This window comes from Camellia sinensis, chromosome 6 (genome assembly GCF_055761805.1).
Source record: "Camellia sinensis isolate YWXY chromosome 6, ASM5576180v1, whole genome shotgun sequence".
Lineage (NCBI taxonomy): Eukaryota > Viridiplantae > Streptophyta > Magnoliopsida > Ericales > Theaceae > Camellia > Camellia sinensis.
In genome coordinates, this window is record NC_138966.1 from 59,893,080 (window position 1) to 59,914,504 (window position 21,425).

Below are 21,425 nucleotides of genomic sequence, written 5' to 3' on the forward strand. Positions count from 1 at the left end.
TGAATACTAAGTTGGCAGTGTGGTCGGAAATTGACACACACAATAATTATCAAATCAATATTACCCATCTCAATTCCCTTCAAATGGCAAATTAAACATGTGTAATTCTATGGGAATTGGGGTTTCTAATGTGCATAAAGCATAGAGGGCACTATTGTGCCCTCGTTAAGGCGCACTCCGAGTCTTATTTCGATAATTTGAATCATTCAATTTTTAAATTACATTGTGTATAACGTACTTTTAAAAAATCAAGTTGATTGAATATCAATTGCCTATTCATCAAAGCATATTTGTATTAAAAAAAAAGAAAAAAAAGATCAACAGTAAGTGTTTTTTTAAATATAAAATTGAATATAAATTTGATTTGATAAAATGGCTACTGATATCCGATCAATTTAAATTTTTGTAGGTATGATTCACGATATACTCTAAAATTTAATGGTTCAGATTATCGAAATAAGTCTTAGAGTGTGTTTGAACGAGCTCACAACCGTGCACGTTGTGCTTGATGCACATCAGGCACCCAATTCAATTATATGTATGCACCTTTGATTATGACTTTTGTATCTTTAGTTATAACTTACTATATTGTTAGTTATGACACATTATAATATTTTTTGTGATATTATTTTGGTTATAATTCAAGAATTGTTTAGTTATATCTTATGTAAAATTTGATTATAACTCAATTTCTTTTTTAGTTATAACTTATATACTATTAAATTATGCCATTTATAAAAATTAAACTCACAAAAACATAACTCGCATATACATTCTTTTAAAGATATGTATCATAACATTACGAATCAAACATGGTCTCACTTATTGGAGGGTTCAGTCTATTTTTAGTGAGGAGAATTTTGAATTTCATAGTAGACTTTTGTGTGAGATGGATTGCAAGCACCACAATAAAGTCCACTGTGGCGGAACCCACGGTGCCTAATACAAAGAATTAGGGTTACTGTTGTGCCCCACACAATAGTTATTTTGTCTGGTCAATAAGTCTTATGACGTCTATTTTGATAATTTAAATTGTTTAAATTTTAAAGTACATTAATATATTTGTAAAAAAATCAAGTTGATCGGACATCAATAGTCTTTTTATCAAATAACATATATATCTAAAAACAGAAAGGGTAAATATAATTTGAAATATAAAACTGTAAATGCAATTTGATAAAAAGAATTTTGATATCTGATCAATTTAATTTTTTATACATATATTCGACTCAATGTATCCTATAAATTGAATGGTTTGAAATATCAAAATTGATTCCAAAATGAGGCCTATTAGCCGCACATCAGCAGCTACCCCAATTTCTCAATACAAAACCCTCATTAGAAATTGAACAATAATACTATCACTTGCATTTCAAAAATAGTAATATTGCGAATTTAGATTTAATTATTCAGAAATTATTTAAAATTATCATCTTGTCATTCAGATTTCTTCTACATATGAACCTCATACTACACAAACTTAATTTTCATCAAACCACCACCCACTCAAAAAAAATATGAATAGATAAGTCTAGATTCCCAGACTTATTGTTTCAAAAAAATGTGCATATGGTATGTACCATATACAAAAAAATATATTCCTTACAAAAAGTAAAATTTTGACATAAATAAATTTTTTATTCATAATTTTAAGAATGCACGCCACAATTTTGTAACTTGTAATTTTCGTTACAAAAATCATAGGGGGTGTTTAGAAAGTAGGCTATTTTAATTTCTAACTATTTTAGTAAATTAAAATAATTGTGTTTGGAAAGGAAGTTAGATTTTTTTGTAATTGAATACCATGTTTGTGAAAGAAAAATTGAAATAATTGTAAATTTAATGTGATATTTGTGTTATTGGCCATTTTAACTTATTTTATCTTTTAGTATTATTTTAGCCCAAGAAACCAGAAAAACCTATTGCCAAGCACCCATAATTTTTATCATAAAAATCATAATTTTTTTTTTTTTACAGATGTGCACCTTTTTAAAAGGACACAGTAGGACACTCCTTAGAAATTAGTTTAGACGGCGTGCTGATAGAGGGTGGTAATCATTTTGCTAACTAAAAAAGGATTTGAATTTTTTCAAATTAATCATCTCAATTTGAGAGAAAATTTGAATTTGGTGGGCTCATTTTGAAATCGATCTTAGTGATTCAAGCCATTCACTTCTTAAGATTATTAAATAAAATATTTATGCAAAAAATTAAAATAATCAGACATTGGTAACTAAATGTTTGAGTCACATTATTTTATTTTTTTTAAATAGACGACAATTATAATTTCAGTATTCAATGAGTTTTAAAAATGAACGGTTCGTATCAATAAAATTGGCTCCAAAATGAGCCCACCATGCCCAACTCTTTCACAAATTGAGATGACCAACTCGAAAGAATTCAAACCCACACCAATAATGGTCCTAATTTATTGGCTAAAATAACCTTATCTAAAAAGAAATGATAATAATAATAATACTAAAAATGTTGTGCATTTCTAATTAGCATAACTAAATTTAGCTAATTTGGTTTTATTATATATATTGGGGGAGCAAATGGATTTATTTTTTTTTTCTTCTTGTAAATGGATTTTTTTAATAAAAATTTTGACTTTCCCAATCAACCGCAATTAACTTTTGGGAAATTTGATAAAAATCCCCTCATAATAAAACTTTTATACATTAAGAACAAGTATAAAAAAAATTTCTTTGAAAGTCTAACACACATCACTATTACTAAAATATTCTTAGTGAGTAATTTAATATTTTAAACTTTAAAATAATATAATTTTTGATCTAAAATATCACTTTTTAATAAAATTAATATTTTTAGAATTATCTCGTCAAGATCTATCAAATAAGATTCATGTTGGCTATTAAATTCTTTAAATAAAAATTAATAAAAATTTAACAGTTGAAATTAACATTATCAGTACAATTTTATTCTATATTACAGTAAAATTTTAATCTAATTCCCATTAAATTTATTGTGAAATTTTAGTATTTAAATAATAAAATACCATCATCATCACTAAACACTATAACCACTATCATTGTTGTCGTCGTAAATAGAAATATTAAAAAAAAATTATTAAAACAACAAAATGATAATGTTAACAGAATAAAATTTTAATATTAATTTAGTACATAGTCAGCAAACAAAAAATATATTACATATTGTTATAGCAAATTAGAGTAAAATTTTACAACTACTTTAAAATAGAGCATATCACCCAATAAAACATAAGTCGCATTTTACCAGAGTAAACAAAAGTAAAATTGACATACCAGCAAATAAAAACATTGTTCTTCAATCATAGTAAACAAAAAATAATTATAACAAACGAAATACACATTGTTCAATCTTCAATCTCACAAAAAAAAACTTTTAACAATTATTCACTATTTCATTTAAAAAAAACAAGCGAATTAAACATCTCTTGTACAGTTCAATTGCAAGTTTCTATCCAAACAATTATCGAAATAAAGCAAATAAGATTCAAAATGTAGCAATTATCAAAGCTCTACAACTCGATTGTGAAACTATCTCTTGCAATCTTGTACGAATTTTCAATTTTGGATATTGAAGAATATATATAAATTTAAATATATATATATATATATATATAGAGAGAGAGAGAGAGAGAGAGAGAGAGATTATTACGTTGATGGTTGAAATAGGAAGATAAAAGTAATGGAAGATAAAAGTGCAAAGTTGTCTAAAATAAAAAAAAACGATATTTTTTATGTCCTTAATCCATGATAAATAAATTTTAAAGAATTTTATGTATTAAAAAATATTTACTTATATTTTTAACACTACACAATTATGCTAAGCGACTGTTTCACTAAATTTTTCATAGTGTTTCAGCACGTAAAGGGGGTCAAGTTATTGTAAAAGAGGAGAGTGATCGGATGATCTTTTTTTTTTTTTTTTTTTTTTTTTACAGTGAATTTGATCAGATGATCTTAATTACATAATTTGATTGCATTTATTTTTCAAAAAAAAAATATTGTCCCCCCACATTAGAAAGAGTTATTATTCAATGTAGTGCTATGGTATACACTTTCGAATACAATTTATCCATTTATTAGGCTGATTACAAAAAATAATAACTAAATTCTTTATAAGTCATAACTCTTTTTTCTTTTTTTAAAAAGGTGGTGTTATAATCAAGCACCATTTAAGATATAATTAAAAAAGTTTTTGAATCATAACGAAAATAATGTTATAACTAACATCACAATAAATCATAACTTACACCATAATATGTATAACCAAATTATAATCAAGTTATAATTAACCACCTAAAAATTATAACTAAAAAAACTAAAAAAATCCTAACTGGGACATATGGTACACATTCCCATAGAATTTCCCATTATTTTCAATGTTATGTCAATGTTATAATTATTCACCCAAAATTTTCTGGATGTGTGATTGTATGGTGGAGATTAATTTGTATAATGTGGAGTCGTATAGGGTGTGATAGAGATTAATTTGTGAATAATTTCTAAATTGATAAAGGTGAGTTTGTAGTATTTCTCTTATTTCTTATCATTCATATTTGTCTCCCACCTCTGTCCTCTCTGTACTTTGATGCATTCTAATTTAGCAACCAAACATGACATGCAAGTGATTAAAGGACCAAGTGACCCCGGAACGAGCTAAACCAACCCAGTCTTCATGAATTAACTTACTTCGATTCTAACATAGATTCAAACACCTTTTATATATAATTAAAACATAATCATATAAATTTCCTAATTTAGTTGACATATCTCAAAAATCAACGGGTAGCTCAATTGAAAAACTATTGCACTTCATTAGTAGGTTAGTGATTCGAATCTCTCCACCCGCATATAGATTTTGTTGTGCATGTACTTTTGAGACTTTTCTCTCTTGCTTTCGAAATTTTTTTGTATAATACATAACTGTCACTTGCATGAGTCGTCATTTTGCATTGGCTCAAGTCTAGTTGTGACCCCCTAATCTGCGTTGCTTCAAGTCTGGAAAATATATTTCAAATAATGGTCCATTCAATTCATAATAAAAAAAAAACTCTGTACTTATCCCAATATAAATTTCAACAATGTTGGATCCATAACTTCAACATGGAAGGTTTAACATTTGAATTTTGAATGGAAATGATGTCTCATTACAACATTCTTCTCTAATCTGTTGAAATGACTCCTGTGGTGGTTCAAAAGTTGCAATGCTATTAAAATTGGAAAGACAAAAAAGGCAATTTCAGGGCATGATACTCTTGCCACTGTAGGGTCTGATGATGATCAGACGTACACAAGAAGATAATGACACAAAATAATATGAAAATTGCAAACATAATAAAAACAATTAAATTGTTTTGGCATTGAAGAAGTCCTCCACATACACCCTAAACTATAAAAATGTCAGTTGGGTTTAAAGAATTTGAGGGTAAGGCCATTGTTCACCATACTCCAAATACCTCCAATTGTAAAGGCCAAGCTGAAAGCAATACCCAACCAACCAAGGATCCAATTAAGATACCAGTTGAAGCTGAATTTTGTGGGCTTTTTTATGAGAACCCACATGAAACAAGGATAAGCAAATGTGACCGGAAGAGTGAGCCCTCCTAACAAACCTGCAAGACTGGAGAGGAAAGGAAGTGCCACCCCTATGAAGAAGGAGATGAACCCATAAAACACTCGGAACCCGGACCTGACCCAAATTGAACAAGGGCGGTTGGTACGGCTTGTGTAACCCGCTTCAAAACTGTCGAAAACAGGCATTGAATATATTTGGAAACTACTCAGACAGTTGAACACAACAAGGAGGAATGTCATAGCAAGAAGCCCTCTTGGAATGTCATGATTGTGAAATGCAAACAAAGCATTGAGAATCCCTCCCGAGGGCATCTAGAACAGAAACAAATAAAACACTGAATTCAATCATCAACGAGCAATTAATGATGCAGCAACGTAATGGTATAGGCAATTTGCAAGACTCGAAAATTTGTAGATGGGTAACATGAAATCAAATATCATGACACCAATAAGGCAAAAAAAAAAAAAAAACATGAGATTTGTTTGTTTGTCCTCCTAACGAACCAAGATTTCTAATGCTTGGTTGTCAAATTGTTACAATATGATTGGACAAAGCTTTACAAGCAGAATTGTCTTCTTTGGAACTCAGTTTCCCCCTCTGAGATGGGGATGTAACTGTCTTCTAACTGCTGCACATTTTTTTAGTTAGACAATTGTGACATTGGGGACTTGACCCTATATGTTTCGCGCTATACATCTGAAGTTTCAGGGATGTCGAGTTTTATATTGCTTTTTTATCCCTCTTCCTTGTTGGTTCCACTGCATTTATAGTATGTGTTGGAGTAAATTGTTATCGTTTTTGTTTGTTTAACTCATTACAAAGATGTCAATTTATGAAAGAAAATAATGAAAATTAGAAAACTTACAAGATTTCCATAGGCCCAAAAGCCTCCAATCGCAACAGGGAATAAGCACATGGCAATAAAGAAATAGGCAACTTTGGCTCCTCTCCACATGGGCACGTGAGCTGGGTGTTTGAATGTTGATGGCATTGTTGCCTAAGGAGAATACCACGTGAAAACTCACTTTCAATTAGACAAAATTTTACTACCAAATTAGATCATCAGAGAGCATACCTGAATCTCCAGGGCTAGATTGTGTCCCCTGAATGCAAAGGCAACAATTCCAAGTGCATTCATGACTGAAAAGACAGAGGCCGAAAAGGATGGCAATGAAAGGGGGTGGTATGAGATTGAGGGTGGCCTTTGTTGGCTCACTGAGAGTACCCATACCATAGTAGAGTAAGTTATGGCTGTAATTGCCCCTATGAGGGAGAGTCCTGCAATTGAGTTGAGGTTTGGGAGCTGAGACAATACAATGCAGAGGAAAGTGAACACTAGATACCACTCCACTGTTGTTAGAGGATTTGATGAACATAGCGGTCCACAAACTATCTGGAAGAACAGTTTCATGGTCTCCCCTCCTATAAGAATCAAAGCAGTTGCAGTCCCCGCTGACAAGTAAACTGTCGGGAAGAGAGCAAGCCAGACGCCTAATCGTTCCCCTGAAATGGAAAATTGTAATAATGCAAATGAACCATTGGCAAATAGCATGCAAATAATCTTTGAAAATCTTTCCTCATGACCCAATACATTATCATGTTCTTCATTTAATTAGATTACTTAAATAGTTAAATATATGGAGATTACTCTTTTGAGTGGATCAAACAGAAATAACATGATAAAGATACTCATGTCCAATTCAAAGTGAAAGATCTTAATTGTACAGCAATTACATGAGTTACTTTTGCACCCACATAAATATGTAATTGGTTTAGTTGCTGATTTGATGGAAGTGTGATTTTAGCAAATAAAGATTTTTATTTTTTTCTAGAATTATTACTTAAGGCAATAATTTTTAGTTTCCTATTCTATTAGATATTTTGTTCTGTTAGTTGCTTGGTCTATAAGAATTATAATTAGCTTGTCAAGATTTTATTTTCCTTATTAATATTGTTAGCATTGTTAGGATTGTTATCATTTTAAATAAGGTTGAAAGCTTTATGGCTAGAGGTAGTGTGTTTTAATTATTAATAAATTTTGAGAAAAATAGAGAGTTTATCTTCTTTGTGTTTGTTCTTGATTATTCCTAATGCAACATTCTTGGTTCTGCAAACTTCCCTACATCACGATTGCCCAGTTAAAAAGTGAAAGATCTTATGGCCATTACCTGAATGGTTGGGTTCATGCAGAGACATGAAAACTTAGTTGAGTTGGAAAATGCATTTCTGCCCATGTATTCTCTCATATTCATATCAGTACGCAAAATTGATAGTTATAACAGTTAAAATTGCAGGTTAAGTTGATGAATTTTTTGCAACTAAAAGGCGGGCATAGAATTCGATCTCACCAAATGCAGCTTGTGCAAGCTCCACATATCTGTTGTACCTCTTCCCAGGAACTGCTTCATGTAGCTGAACTAGAATCCACAGGGTGTAAAGTTGCCAGATGTAGGCTATTGTTAAGGAAAGTATTCCCCAACTCCTGTATACAACATTAGAAGTAAAATTTAAGATCGCTGATGCTGATTCAGATTTAGAAAAGGTATTTCTGAGTAAGGAAGAATAATTGGAATGGCAAGCCAAGTTAATTAAGCAAATTGTTCTTGTTTGTTCTCCTCTAGGCACCAAGTCAATTGACCCAAATGGAATGAAGCCCTGAGTATTACTCTTTTCTTACAGGGACGGGATTCATAAAAGTTCGCAATGCAACAAACTTAACAGACGAGTGGATTTTTGTTAACGAAGTTTAGTAGACGCTCCCTTCAATAATTTGTTTCAAATTTTCTGTACCCCCAAACATTATGATATAAAAAATAAAAATAAAATAAAATAAAAAAGCCATGTAACTATATGGCTGATTGTATAATATTAAACAAACTCTTAATTGGGCAAGAATGAGTATATGTCATACCATTAAGATAGCATCCTCAGAAACATGATGCATCCAGATCCTTTCTTGAAATTAAAAATTAAACTCCTTGAGTTGATTGAGTATTTTATTTTATTTTGTTTTACTTATTATTATTACTGTTAGCATTTCTGGCGAAAAATGGATTCCTGGTAAAGCAGAAGTTCCACAATTAAAGGCAGCATGCTATTTTCTGGCAAAGAGTTCCTGAGCTACTACATGAAATGATGAGAAAATAGATATTGCATTATATTATGAATAGAATAAAGAAAAAAAGATGCCAAAAAAAAAAAAGAACAGCAAAGCATGCAATGCAACACTTGAGTCTCTTCTAAAAAAGAAAAGCACAATTATTTTTTTGGTGAGAATATAATCTTTATGAGTGGGTCCCAAATGGATGACATATCTATTTAATAATTTAGTCAATGGTAAAAGAAGGTATTGAAGGTATGAAATGAATTTCCACAACGATGCTTCCTTTTCCATCTAAATCTGTACATTTTTTATCTTTTTACAAGAAGATGTGCAGAAAAATAGAAAGGTAATGTGACTCAAAAAATATAAAAAATATAAAAAGTATGCTTATATAACACACCCCAAACGAACTCCTAATCACACAAGAAACACTAGAGATTAGTAGATGTAAAAGTAAATAAATAAAATAAAACAAGGGTTTCATAGCTTGATTGCAGAGGAGGGCCCGTAACCATAATTATATAAAAATACTCTCATGTTAAAGGTAATTATCAGAATGAGATATTTATCAAAGTGGACATTATGATGAAATTTTGTCACTCCGATGAAGCACGGGTATGTTAGAAGAGTTCAAACTTTGGATGGATGTATCCAAATTTTTTAACATGTTATGAGTGATTGTCAATTGATTTTGGATTGAATGTGTCCAAAAGTTTATGGTCAAACGATGCCGTTAAAGAGAGGCAGCAAATCATGCTAAGGGAGCAGATAGTAAGCAGCTCAAACTCTGTTAGTGTGGTAGTAGAATAAAGGTTCCATCCTATATGGATGAATAACCCTATTTCCATGCTAACATTTTATTTTGAAATGAAGCAAGTATTATGATTATGTTATGATGGCTCTAGGTTTGTGAATATAGAAAAATAAATGTATGATAAGAAGCTAAGCTAGAATGGAGTCATTGATTGGCATCACCCTCAACCAAAATGAATCCAATGAATTATCCGACTGGCCTAGCCGTTCCCTCCTTGAGCATGGAGGTACCATCCAAAACAGATGTGGTAAAAGTGGCTAATTTGTCAAAAGGGAAACAAACAAATTCTTCTTCAGTTTTCAGTCATGTCACACAAAAATTATTATGCTATGAAATATGTATATAACCCCTTGTTTTTTGTCAGTCTGTAAAACACTTTGCCACCCTTAAAAATACTTGAATTGACCAAACGATAATATCTTCACATGGCATCGGGTTTGCATAAACCGTTTGGGTCTCTATAGAATCCAATAATTGGAAGAAAAAAAAGTAAATATACACATGTATATATAGTATATTTGAACCGATCAAATGTTCTGTATAAGACCCATAAATTTAATGTTCTTAAGAAAATAATTCCAAAAAGAAAAAGAAGAAGAAGAAGAAGTAGAAGAAAAGAAAAGGCGAGACAAAAATTGAAATAAATAGGTGAATAGCAGAGATATTTCCTCTTTAAAAAACTGATTAAGATTCAGGTGAAATCAATACAGTAAAGTGAAAGGGAAAAAGAGTACTATTCAAAGTTTAAAGCGTGGTCCAACTGTTATAATTCTCTTACAAAGAAACAGAACCATGAGAGGGCAGAGGCTCCAGTCTGGTGTCAGACCCCTAGAATAATTTAGGCTGGAATAATAACATAGAAATACAAAATTCTGCATAAAGATGTGGCCGTTTATACTCCTTTCATTTTCAACTAAAACACCCTTCATTATAACTTATATAATTTCCACATTCTGAAAAATCTGTTTGTAAAATATTTTCCTTTAGGATGGATAAAAGAGCAAAGCAAAAGATGAAAGGAAATGACTTTGCCACAAGATACTTTTCTTTCTTCCATTCATATCAAATCCACTACGACATTCGAAAAAGAGAAAAAAAGAAAGATGGGGGCGGGTAGACCCACAAACCATCGACTTTAATCAATTACTTGTTGAAAAAAATAGTTTTATGGTGACTTTAACATGAAATTAAAGTAGATCCCAACTATTGATTGAAGTGAGATCAATTGATTTAGATTCTTTGTATCAAGATCTTTATATTATAAAAAGAATGACGAAAAATATTAAGAATTGAATGACAAATTGTCTCATAAAATTGGCATCATAAATAAAGTATTGAGAATGGTGTAAAACTACTAATCTCATATTGATTGCAGATAAAAGTATTGATGGGTATTTAAACCTCAAATTTTTGATAAGGTTATGAGCTATTTGGGGCATTTAAATTTTTCGAAAAAATGGAGTTATGGATGTTTCAAGGGTGAGATTGGGCCAAAACTATGGTCCAAGTTGGTTATGCAAAAATTGCCACAAGCGCAGGTCGTGGATCTTGGGACTTGGGGCTTCAGGTTTGAGGCTTGTTAAAATGGGTTAGATTTGGGCTAGGCTGGATTGGTGATCCATCAATCTAATCTTTTTGGATTAGGTTAATTAAGTAACTGCAGATATACACACGTCTATATTGTGTGCAACCTCTACACGGGTTAGGTTTGGGTTAGGTCGGATTAGTGGTCTATCAACCTAATCTTTTTGGGTTAGGTTTATTTGGTGGCTGCAGATATACATACATGTCTATATTATGTGTAACCTCTGCATTTAATATGGTAATTTACACCATCAGTTTTCCTACATTATTTCTTTAATTTTGTAGAAATTAAATTATGCATTTGTTGCAGAAAAGCTCCTCTTTCTCCCATTGTGTATAAAGGAGACCTCCTCCTTGGTATTAGGTACATAATTTTTGGCTTTCATATACAGTCAGTCTACCCTATATTATTCTTCCTGTATAAGAGAGTGTTGCTATTATCGGTTCGCTAGAGCTAACAGAAGGTGCTTTTGCGTTAGTGGGTCTAAACTATCGTATCTTAGGAGAAAGATGTCAATATATCTCCAGCACCCACGGTGGGGCGGAGAATCTGTTTTAAAGAGACTATAGTATTACAAAGTTTTCGGTTGCTTTCTATTACCATTGTATTTTGTTGAATATTTTTGTTCATCGAGTTGTATGATTTAATCCCATAATTTCATGTTTGGTAATTTAATTTATTAAATATGAATTTGTTTGTTTTTATTATGCGACTTGTACGACATGACCCACCAAAAAGGAAACAACTCTTTATATATTCAAGAGACAAAGAGACAAAGAGACAAACAAGATTGGGAAGGAAAATTTTGAACATGATAGACTTGTAAGAATGAGGAGAACGAAAATGGAAGACTGTCTCATTGAAAAACAACAATTAGGACAACAACAGCAAAAATTGAAAGTGAAGTAAAAGGAAGTAAGAAAATGTAGAGGCGATGACCAAAACTAGGTGTTTGGAAGACTGATCTATAATCTTAGCTCCATCTCATAGAACATGTAACAAGCACCATAAATCAAACCCATAATAAATGCCAAATGTAGGAAACTAAGTAGCAACAAGATTTACATTGAGATTAAAACGAACGTATGTACGTACCAGCCGAGGAAAGAGAAGGCGACAGGTAAAACCAAGGCCTGGAAGCCAACACCAGCATTGAGATTGTGGAAAGCAGAGTAGTGGGCATTGCCGTTGCGGGACTCCGTGATGGGCAGCCAAGCGTCCTGAGGGTTCAGTTTCGTCAGGTGGCCAACTTCCTCAAGGTAGGCCTTCATGTTTACCAGGACCCTCTTCATAGGAGTCCCAATGGGGCTCAACAACGACGTCGGCGTCCAGCCTGTCGATGCCTTGGAAGCAGGCCTAGGAGACCTCTGCCCGGACGGCGTCTGCGTCTCCGGCGTTGAAGCCCTCGGCGTTGCTGGTATCGAACATATCAGCTCCGTCTCCGGCCTCTCATCCATCTGCTGCTAGTGGCTGGCCTCTGTGTCTGTCTATCTTCTGTCTCTCGATGTCTCGCCTCTTCAGTCAGTCAGTGGGAGGGAGTGTGCACGACAAGAAGCTTTCTTTGTTTGTTTTGTTTATGCTTTCTGTGCTCTGCTTTTTATAAGTCTGTTTGGAGGGGAGGGAGGGTGGGTTTTCAAACTCTGGTTTCGTAGACAAAAGTGGGTGTTTTTGAAAGTTTGTTACTCCCTCCGTCCCAAAATAATGGTCCATTTTGGGGAATCTAACTTTTTTTGGTAGTACAATTATTACATTTGAAAAAAGTTGATTTTCCAAAATTATCCTTTTGATAGTACATTTTTTGAGAATATCAATGCATAATTGTACTTTTTATGTTGTTTATTAATTTAAAAGAAGGGTAAAATAGGAAATTTATATTATTTTTGTACTTGATTTTTGAGGAGGGACTAATATTTTGGGACAATGAAAAATGGAATAAGGGGCTAATATTTTGGGACGGATGGAGTACTATTTTAGTAGTTTTTAATTTTTTTACTAAAATATGAGGTTAGAAAAATTAGTATGTTTGAAATAATTTTTTAATTTTTTATGAAAAAATGTGAAAAAAATAGATAGAAAAGATAATCTTTGATTTTTTTTGTATAAATTATTGACTTTTTAATTTTTTTTAGTGAATTTTTGACTTTTAAATTAAAAAATGATATTACTAAATGAGATTTTATTTTAATTTTTAGTTATTTTAATAGGTTGAAATAGTTATATTTTATAAAAGAGTTTGATTTTTTTATAATTAGGATGTGATGTTTCGTAGATAAAAATGGGTGTTTTTGAAAGTTGGTTATTTTACTAAATTATTTTAGTTTTTAGTTATTTTAATCAGAACCGTTATGTAGCTCGAAAATGGGCCCCCGAATCGCCCGAATTTAAAAAAGAGAAAGAAGTGGAAGGGAAATCTAAGAGAGAGAGAGAGAATCAAGAAGAGATGACATCTTCCCAGGAAATCTCAGCTCCACTAAGTAAGAACTTATCTTCTTTACTTCTTCATTCTCTGAAATTTCTCAATGGTTGTTTCATAAACTAACGGTACATGCCTTCTTTGCTTGAATGTGTAGTTCATAAGGAAGAAGAAGACCAAGTTGATGCCTCCACTTTTGAAATATCACCTCATGAACCGTATGGGGAAGAGAACTCTCCGATCGAGCAGGTAGCTCTGACTGTTCCGGTCACCGACGACCAGACCTTGCCGGTAGTAACCTTCCGTATCTGGACTCTCGGAACCCTAGCTTGCGTCCTCCTCTCATTTCTCAATCAATTCTTCTGGTACCGCAAAGAACCTCTCTCCATCACCTCGATCTCGGCTTAGATCGTGGTTGTTCCTCTCGGACATCTCATGGTGTCAACGATCACAAGTGGAAGGGAAAGAAGGGAAAAAAAAATATTCAAAATGAAAACGACGTCGCTTCATAAATTCGGGCCATTCGGGGGAAGATGTTTCGAGCTACAAAACATTTCTGTATTTTAATATGCTAAACAATCCCGCTACAGACCCCTAGTGACATGGTGACCCCCAGTGACATGGTGATGAGGTGGCAACTGATGTGTAAACACAGCTGGAAAAAAAAAAAAAAAAAAAAAAGAGGAAAAAGCGGGAATTTCTGTCTTCCCTCGTCTGTCCTCAACTCTTGCCGCCATCGTCGTCTATCCTCATCTGTCTTCCCTCGCCTATCCTCACCTCTCGCCGCCATCCTCCTCCTCCACCATAGCTCGCCGGGAATTTCTACAAAAACTAGTGGCTAGTCTTTCTCCAGAAGGATTGAAATTCTCCGTATGGGTTGTGGAAGTGGGTCTCAGATGTTAACTCATTTCTTCAGAAGAATGTGAAATTTCCTCCTCCTCCACCATATCAGATTACTCGCTCTCATCTATCCTCAAAAGTCCTGTAATTTTGCTCTATCTGGTTTTGCTCTGCTCTGTCTCTGTCCATTAATCTGGTTTATGAGGTAAAAAATCAATTTCATACGGTAATCCAACTTGAGTTCTCTTTCAGTTATATGCTAATTCTGAAATCTGAAATATAATCTGTAAACTGTAATCAATTTGTCATTTTGGACAAGAGTTGTGTTTTTTAGGTAAATTGCTGAAATTAATTCTAATCAATTTGTCATTCCTTATGTGTAAGCATATTATGCATTTGTCATTCCTTGTGTGTAAACACAGTTACTGGTAATAAGTAGAAGTAAACATATTATCAATTTGTCATTCCTTGTGTGTAAACACAGTTACTGGTAATTGTAAATTCGATACAAGGAAGGAAATTTGAAATTAATTCTAATCAATTTGTCATTTTGGACCTATGAAATCTGAAATATAATCTGTAAACATAATATGAAATATAATCTGTCATTTTGGACCTATGATTAACTGTGGTTATTTTATGAGTAATTGTTATATAATATGAAATATGAAATTTGGGCAGTGTTAGATAATCTGTAATCTGAATATGAGTAATTTGTAGACATTTTTGTGAGATAAGTAAACAGTGTAGTTCCAATTATGAAAAGTAATGTGAGATAAGTAATTTTGTGAGATAAGTAATGTGAGATATGAAATTTGGTTCACAATTATGAATAGTTCCATAATCTGTAAACCGTGTAGTTCAATAATCTGTAAACAACTTATATAAAATCTGAAATATGAAGTTTAGTTCCATAATTTGTAAATAGTATTTTTGTTTGGGCATTGTTACGAAAATGATATTTGTTTAATTGTTATTTCAGTACGCAAAGTGGAGAAATGGAGGTTGATTCAAATGTTGGTGAGAATCCTTTAATAAATGAGGGTGAACACGTTGAAGAACCTAAAAAGGGTATGTGTTTTAGCTCAAGGAAAGAGGTGTACACATTTTATGGCAAATATGCTAAGCATGTTGCATTTTCTATAGCACATAGAGCACAACATTTTGGAGATGATGGGCAATTGCTAAACTTTGCAATTGAATGTTCTCGAGTGGGGCAGAGAAAAAAGACATCTGAAGTCAACCCTCTGAAGCCATGTTTGTTCACAAAAATTGGTTGCATAGCAAGGGTACGAGGTAGTGTACAAAAGGATGAGAGATATAAACTAACCACAGTTAACCTTGAGCATAATCAGGATTTGATTCCCACCGACTCACGTCATTTTGCAATGAATAAGAAAATTCTTACTCCTGTGAAGAGAAGATTAGAAATTAATGATCAAGCAGGGATTGGGGTGTCTAGGAACTTTCATTCAATGGTTGTTGAAGCGGGGGGATACGAGTCATTGACATTTGACGAGCGAGATGCAAGAAATAACATTGAGAGAGCTAGAAGGTTGAGGCTTGGGGAAGGTGATGCCGAATCACTTCAAAGTTATTTTATGAGGATGCAAGCACATAGTGAGAGATTCTTTTATGTGATTGATGTTGATGAGGAGTTTCGCATTAGAAACTTGTTTTGGGCTGATGCAAGGAGTCGGGCGACTTATGAAGCATTTGGAGATGTCGTTTCATTTGACACAACTTATTTGACGAACAAATATGACATGCCATTTGCTCCATTTGTCGGAGTTAATCACCATGGACAGTCCATTTTGCTTGGTTGTGGATTGTTGTCTAGTGAAGACACTAACACATTTGTTTAGCTATTCAAGTCATGGTTAAGTTGCATGTCAAATCATCCGCCAAAAGCTATCATAACTGATCAGTGTAGAGCTATGCAAAATGCTATAGAAATTGTGTTTCCACAAGCTCGACATCGGTGGTGTTTATGGCATATCATGAAGAAAATTCCGGAGAAGTTGAAAGGATATGCTCAGTATGAAGCCATAAAGTTGGCTATGCAAAATGCAGTTTATGACTGTTTGACAAGAGTTGAATTTGAGAGTAAATGGGAAGAGATGCTTTCAACATTCAATCTTTATGATAATGAGTGGTTGGGGGTACTATATGATGAGCAGAATCGATGGGTATCTGTCTATGTTAAAGACATTTTTTGGGCTGGCATGTCAACTACACAACGAAGTGAAAGTATGAATGCGTTTTTTGATGGATATGTAAATCCAAAAACTACATTGAAGCAATTTGTTGAACAATATGACAATGCCTTGAGAAATAAGGTAGAGAAAGAGAAGAAAGCAGACTTCAAGTCTCGACACAAATTGTTTGATTGCCTAACTATATACGGGTTTGAGAAGCAATTTCAGCAAACCTACACCAATGCGAAATTCAAAGAAGTTCAAGGAGAGTTGAAGAGATTAGTTTACTGTCAAGCGGTGATTGTGAAAGATGAGGGATCAATTTCTATATATAATGTCCAAGAAGCGATGGTAGTTTATCAGAAGATGAAGCATGTGGACTTTGTTGTCTATTTTAATTCAACTGAATGTGAAGTTCAATGCATATGACGGTTGTTTGATTTTAGAGGCATTATGTGTGCTCACTCACTCTCTGTGCATGTCAGAAGATGCATAAATGAGGTGCCAAGTAAATACATTTTGCCCCGGTGGAGAAAAGATATGGATAAAGAATACGCATGCATCAAAACCACATACACCAGCTTTGGGAATGATTTCAATGCAAGTACCTATGAGAGGATGAACAAAAAATTGATTGCTATTGTACAGCTTGCTGGTAACTCTGAAGGCAAAACTAGAATTATAGACCTTGGGTTGAATGAAATCAAGGAGAGAGTCATTAAAGAAGAATCCGGTGATGGGAGTAATTTACCATGTTCAACAAGAAGTCTGATTCACACCGGTTCTACACAAGGAGGTACTAGTAGGAAGGTGATTAGTCCTTTGGTTGCTCGGCGAAGAGGTTGTCCAGTTACGAAACGGAAGGTTGCCAAAGTAGATCAAATTGTTAATCAGTTCAAGGCAACGGCAAAAAAAATAAACAAAATCAAAGGTAAATTGTGTATTCAAATGTTTTTTTTTTGACAAAGTCTATTGAAGTATGTAAAAGCAATTCATAAATTTCAATCTGTAATTATTCTTCAAAACATACAGGTTGCTAAGTTGCTCCGATTTCAACCTGAAGCTCAAGCTCAAGCTCAAGCTCAAACACCGTATTATCCTTATATGGTTGGCACAGAAAATAGTATGTATGTACCGGTACGTGTTCCAAAGAGGCCTTCATGTACTTTTACAAAGTGTATTCGAAAGAGTACTTCATGTACTTTTGCAAAGTGTATTGTTCTAACATGTACTTTTTGCAATGAATTGTCATAGGTGGCCCATGATATTGAAGGCACATCTCTTACTCCATCGGACTTCGTAAGTGGCACACAGGGAAGTTTGATGAGTGCTCCAACACAGATTTATGGTTCTGCATCGGGAAGCTTGGATATTACAGACTTGTTTGACTAGTTTCTATGTATTCCAACTGTTTGTTTTGAGATTGGAAATTATGTAGTCTACTAATCTGAGTTGTTTACTTTGATGTTGAGAAGATTGGAAATTATGTAGTCTATTATCATGAGTTTCAAACTTTGATATTGAGAAGATTGGATATTATGTAGTCTACTATTATGAGTTTCAAACTTTGATGTTGAGAAGATTGGAAATTATGTAGTCTATTATCATGAGTGTCAAACTTTGATGTTGAGAAGATTGGATATTATATAGTCTACTATTATGAGTTTCAAACTTTGATGTTGAGAAGATTGGAAATTATGTAGTCTATTATTTTGAGTTTCAAACTTTGTTATTTAATATACAATGTTTATTTAGCATGTTCAATTTACCATGTTCAATAGTTTACCTGCATTCAACAATAGTTACCTTGTATTCAACAGTTTCCTGTATTTAACAATGTCCATTCAATGAGTATTGAAGAAAGTGTACAAATTTGAACAAACCATTTTCCATTCCAGTGACCACAAAAGAGGTACAATAAGTAGGTTTCAATACACAACAAAACATAACTTCCTCCAAAACATCACAAAAGTATTAAGTCTACTTGAACTTGTACATTGACATCTACTTCTACTTATTACATATTCATAAGTTTAAAGGCACCAATTACAAACAACACGGACAACATATATATCAACTTTTGCATCTTTGCGTTCTGAATTCAAAGTTGTTCCGTCATCTGTATTTGTTATTCGGTCATAGCTTGAAGTTGTTCGGTCATAACTTGTTCACCGATAGTTGGGACTTCGTCTCTTTGAATTTGATGACCTCCATATTCTGGATTCGTAGGTAAACACCATCCGATAAAACCACAAACATTACAATAGTAGAATAACTTGTTCTTGTTTTGATCGGTTTGTGATATTTTGATGGTGGCCTTTTTATTACAAGTATGACAATTTCTATTGACGTATGTCAACCAACCTGAGCTACTGCCACTGACACTTGAACTTGACATCCGCAAAGAGGGACAAATAGCAAGTTAAGTAAAGTTAATAAGTTAAGTTAAGGGAGAAATAGCGACACTGGTTATGAACTATTTTAGTGTAAGTTAATAAGTTAAGTTAAGTTAAGTAAACTATTTTAGTGTGAATGAACTTCTAACACCCAACTCTTCTTAGTCATCATGTAGCAGAAATACCCTTTAATTGAATGTAGTTTGGTCTTGTTGTACAATGCTGGAATTATTGCCTTAAAAGTATTTCTGATGAAAAATAATTAGGAAAATGGTATGAAGTCAACAAATCTGATTCAGCTTCACAACTCCTCTATTTTAGCTTCACAAGGCTGAAAGTGACAGAGGAGTCCTGTAGCTGATCCATTATCCAAGTAGAAGAAGTTCTTATACAATCCTTCATTTTCCCCTTGATGGTTTCATCCTTATAATGAATTTTACAGTTATAAGGAGTCCTGTAGCAACCAAAATATAAGCTTATCAACCAAAATCCATTTAGAGTAAGGCCCATTCTATAACTGCAGGAGTTCAGTTGGAGTTGGTACCAACATAATACTTCAAGTTGAGGAAACCATTTAACATTATGAAGTTCAGTTTTCCTTTATGTACTATTTAGTCATTGATAAACAGAAATTTCAAATATATATATTCAAATGATCTTAATACAGCTTTAGAAAAGATAACAGAATGTGATCATGGAAATTCATGCAGAAAACCATAAAAATAAAAGGAAAACCTCAGATTAAAGATAGCAGGGGCAATCTGAAACATAAACACATGCCCAATACACATTTCCATCCTTACATGTGTGTTTGTGTGTTTACAACATGTACCTTAGAGTTTTGCTAACATATCCATATTAAGGGTAGTTAGCAATGTCATTAAACCTACTGGCTATGGGGAAGAAAAAGGCCCTTTTATTTGTTTCTTTGAGCATCACAGCAATTTTAGTTTTTTGTAGCCTACCTCCACCAACCAAACTAATAAAATTCATATTGCTTACTCTAAGTGATAAATCTCCTGAAAGTGATAGAGAAGTCCTGTAGCAATTTTTTATGTTTTTAGTTACCAATTGCTTATAATTTAGTTCAATTTAGTTCACTCAGATATTGTAATTATAAGCAATACAGGTAGTTCACTCAAATATTGAACTAAATTACTAATACAGGTAGTTCAATTTTTTTGGTTCCTTGCCTAATCAGTTACCAATTGCTTATAAATTTCAGGTTTTCATAATTGCTTATAAGCAATTACAAACCTGTTGACCTGTATCTATCTTGGTTTTCATAATTGATTATAAAGAGTGCTTTAAACCTGAAATTGATTTAATCAAGAAATTATGCACTGGAGAAATTGAACCAATTCAAAAAGGTAAATGATTAGATTAAACATTTCGTTGGGGAATTTCATCGAACACGTTTAAGGCAATGTAAGACTCCAACTAAAAAGGCCACAATTCGTAAATGAAAGTGCCACAATTCCCTAATCAAAAGGAAATTTCACAGATAATAGATAGAAATTTCACAGATAATAAATGAAATTTCACAAATTTCCCAAATGCCACAATTCATCGAACAGGAAATAGATATATATATATATATACGCAGATATACATACAGCTGAAGTGAAGGGAAGGAGAGACAGAGAGATTCGCGAGTGGAGGGAACGAGCTGTTGGTGTCGGAGTGAAGGGAAGGAGTGGTCGCCGGCGTCGGAGTGGGAGTCAGGCGTCGAAGTGGGGGGTCAGTAGCTGTTACCGTTGTTTGAGGGGGGAGGGGGGAAAATTTCAAAATGAAATGTGAACCTGTTGTTGTTTGGGTCTTACAGTCACAGTCACCTGACTATCATGTGAGTGCCACCTCACTGGGGGTCACTGGCGGTCGGGACAACTGGGGGTGGGAAGCATTTTTGTGTGCTAAAATAGTTATATTTGAGAAGAGGGTTGGATTTTCTTATAATTAAATATGATATTTGTGAAAAAAAAATAATTATAAATTTAATGTGATATTTTATTTTATTAACTATTTTAATTTATTTTTTAGTTAACCCAAAAAGTCAGAACTTTTTCCTACCAAATACACCCAAAAAAATAATAATAATAATAATAAAATAAAATAAAAATTGACCCACAAGTAAACTAACATGAATGTGCTTAGATAGAACTCGTTTGGGATATGGATTAGTTTTTGATTTTTTAATTTTTTAATTATTTTAGTCTGGAGCAAAAAACTCTCTTTTGCGATAGACTTTTTAATTTTTTTAACTTTTATAATAAAAAAATAAAATAATTATGAGTTGAATGTTACATTTTATCTTATTTAACTAAAATAACTTATTTTCTTTTATATGATTATTTCAATCCTAATAAGACATCCCAAACAAGCACATAGGGGCCCAGCCCATCATCAACAAAACAAAATAGTTAAATAACTTATTTTGTTTTATATGATTATTTTAATCCTAATAAGACATCCCAAACAAGCACATAGGCG

At 33.0% G+C, this 21,425-nt stretch overlaps 3 protein-coding genes across 3 annotated transcripts; 2 read left to right on the plus strand and 1 right to left on the minus strand.

Moving 5' to 3' along the window:
• Positions 1-5,069: 5,069 nt before the first annotated feature.
• Positions 5,070-12,757, minus strand: LOC114260557 (lysine histidine transporter-like 8). Its single transcript, XM_028200706.2, has 5 exons — positions 12,184-12,757; positions 7,935-8,068; positions 6,662-7,089; positions 6,452-6,583; positions 5,070-5,897 (listed from the first exon to the last, which is right to left on the minus strand). The coding sequence occupies exons 1-5, from the start codon at positions 12,543-12,545 to the stop codon at positions 5,412-5,414; spliced, it is 1,542 nt and encodes a 513-aa protein (XP_028056507.1). The 5' UTR covers positions 12,546-12,757; the 3' UTR covers positions 5,070-5,411.
• An 876-nt stretch (positions 12,758-13,633) lies between these two features.
• LOC145793315 (protein FAR1-RELATED SEQUENCE 5-like) lies at positions 13,634-16,206 on the plus strand. The gene is made up of 2 exons (XM_082876114.1): positions 13,634-13,866; positions 15,324-16,206. Exons 1-2 carry the CDS (start codon positions 13,634-13,636, stop codon positions 16,204-16,206), a joined length of 1,116 nt encoding a protein of 371 aa, XP_082732240.1.
• Positions 16,207-16,278: 72 nt separating this feature from the next.
• LOC145793316 (protein FAR1-RELATED SEQUENCE 6-like) lies at positions 16,279-16,968 on the plus strand. Its single transcript, XM_082876115.1, has one exon. It carries the CDS (start codon positions 16,279-16,281, stop codon positions 16,966-16,968), a length of 690 nt encoding a protein of 229 aa, XP_082732241.1.
• Positions 16,969-21,425: the final 4,457 nt, after the last annotated feature.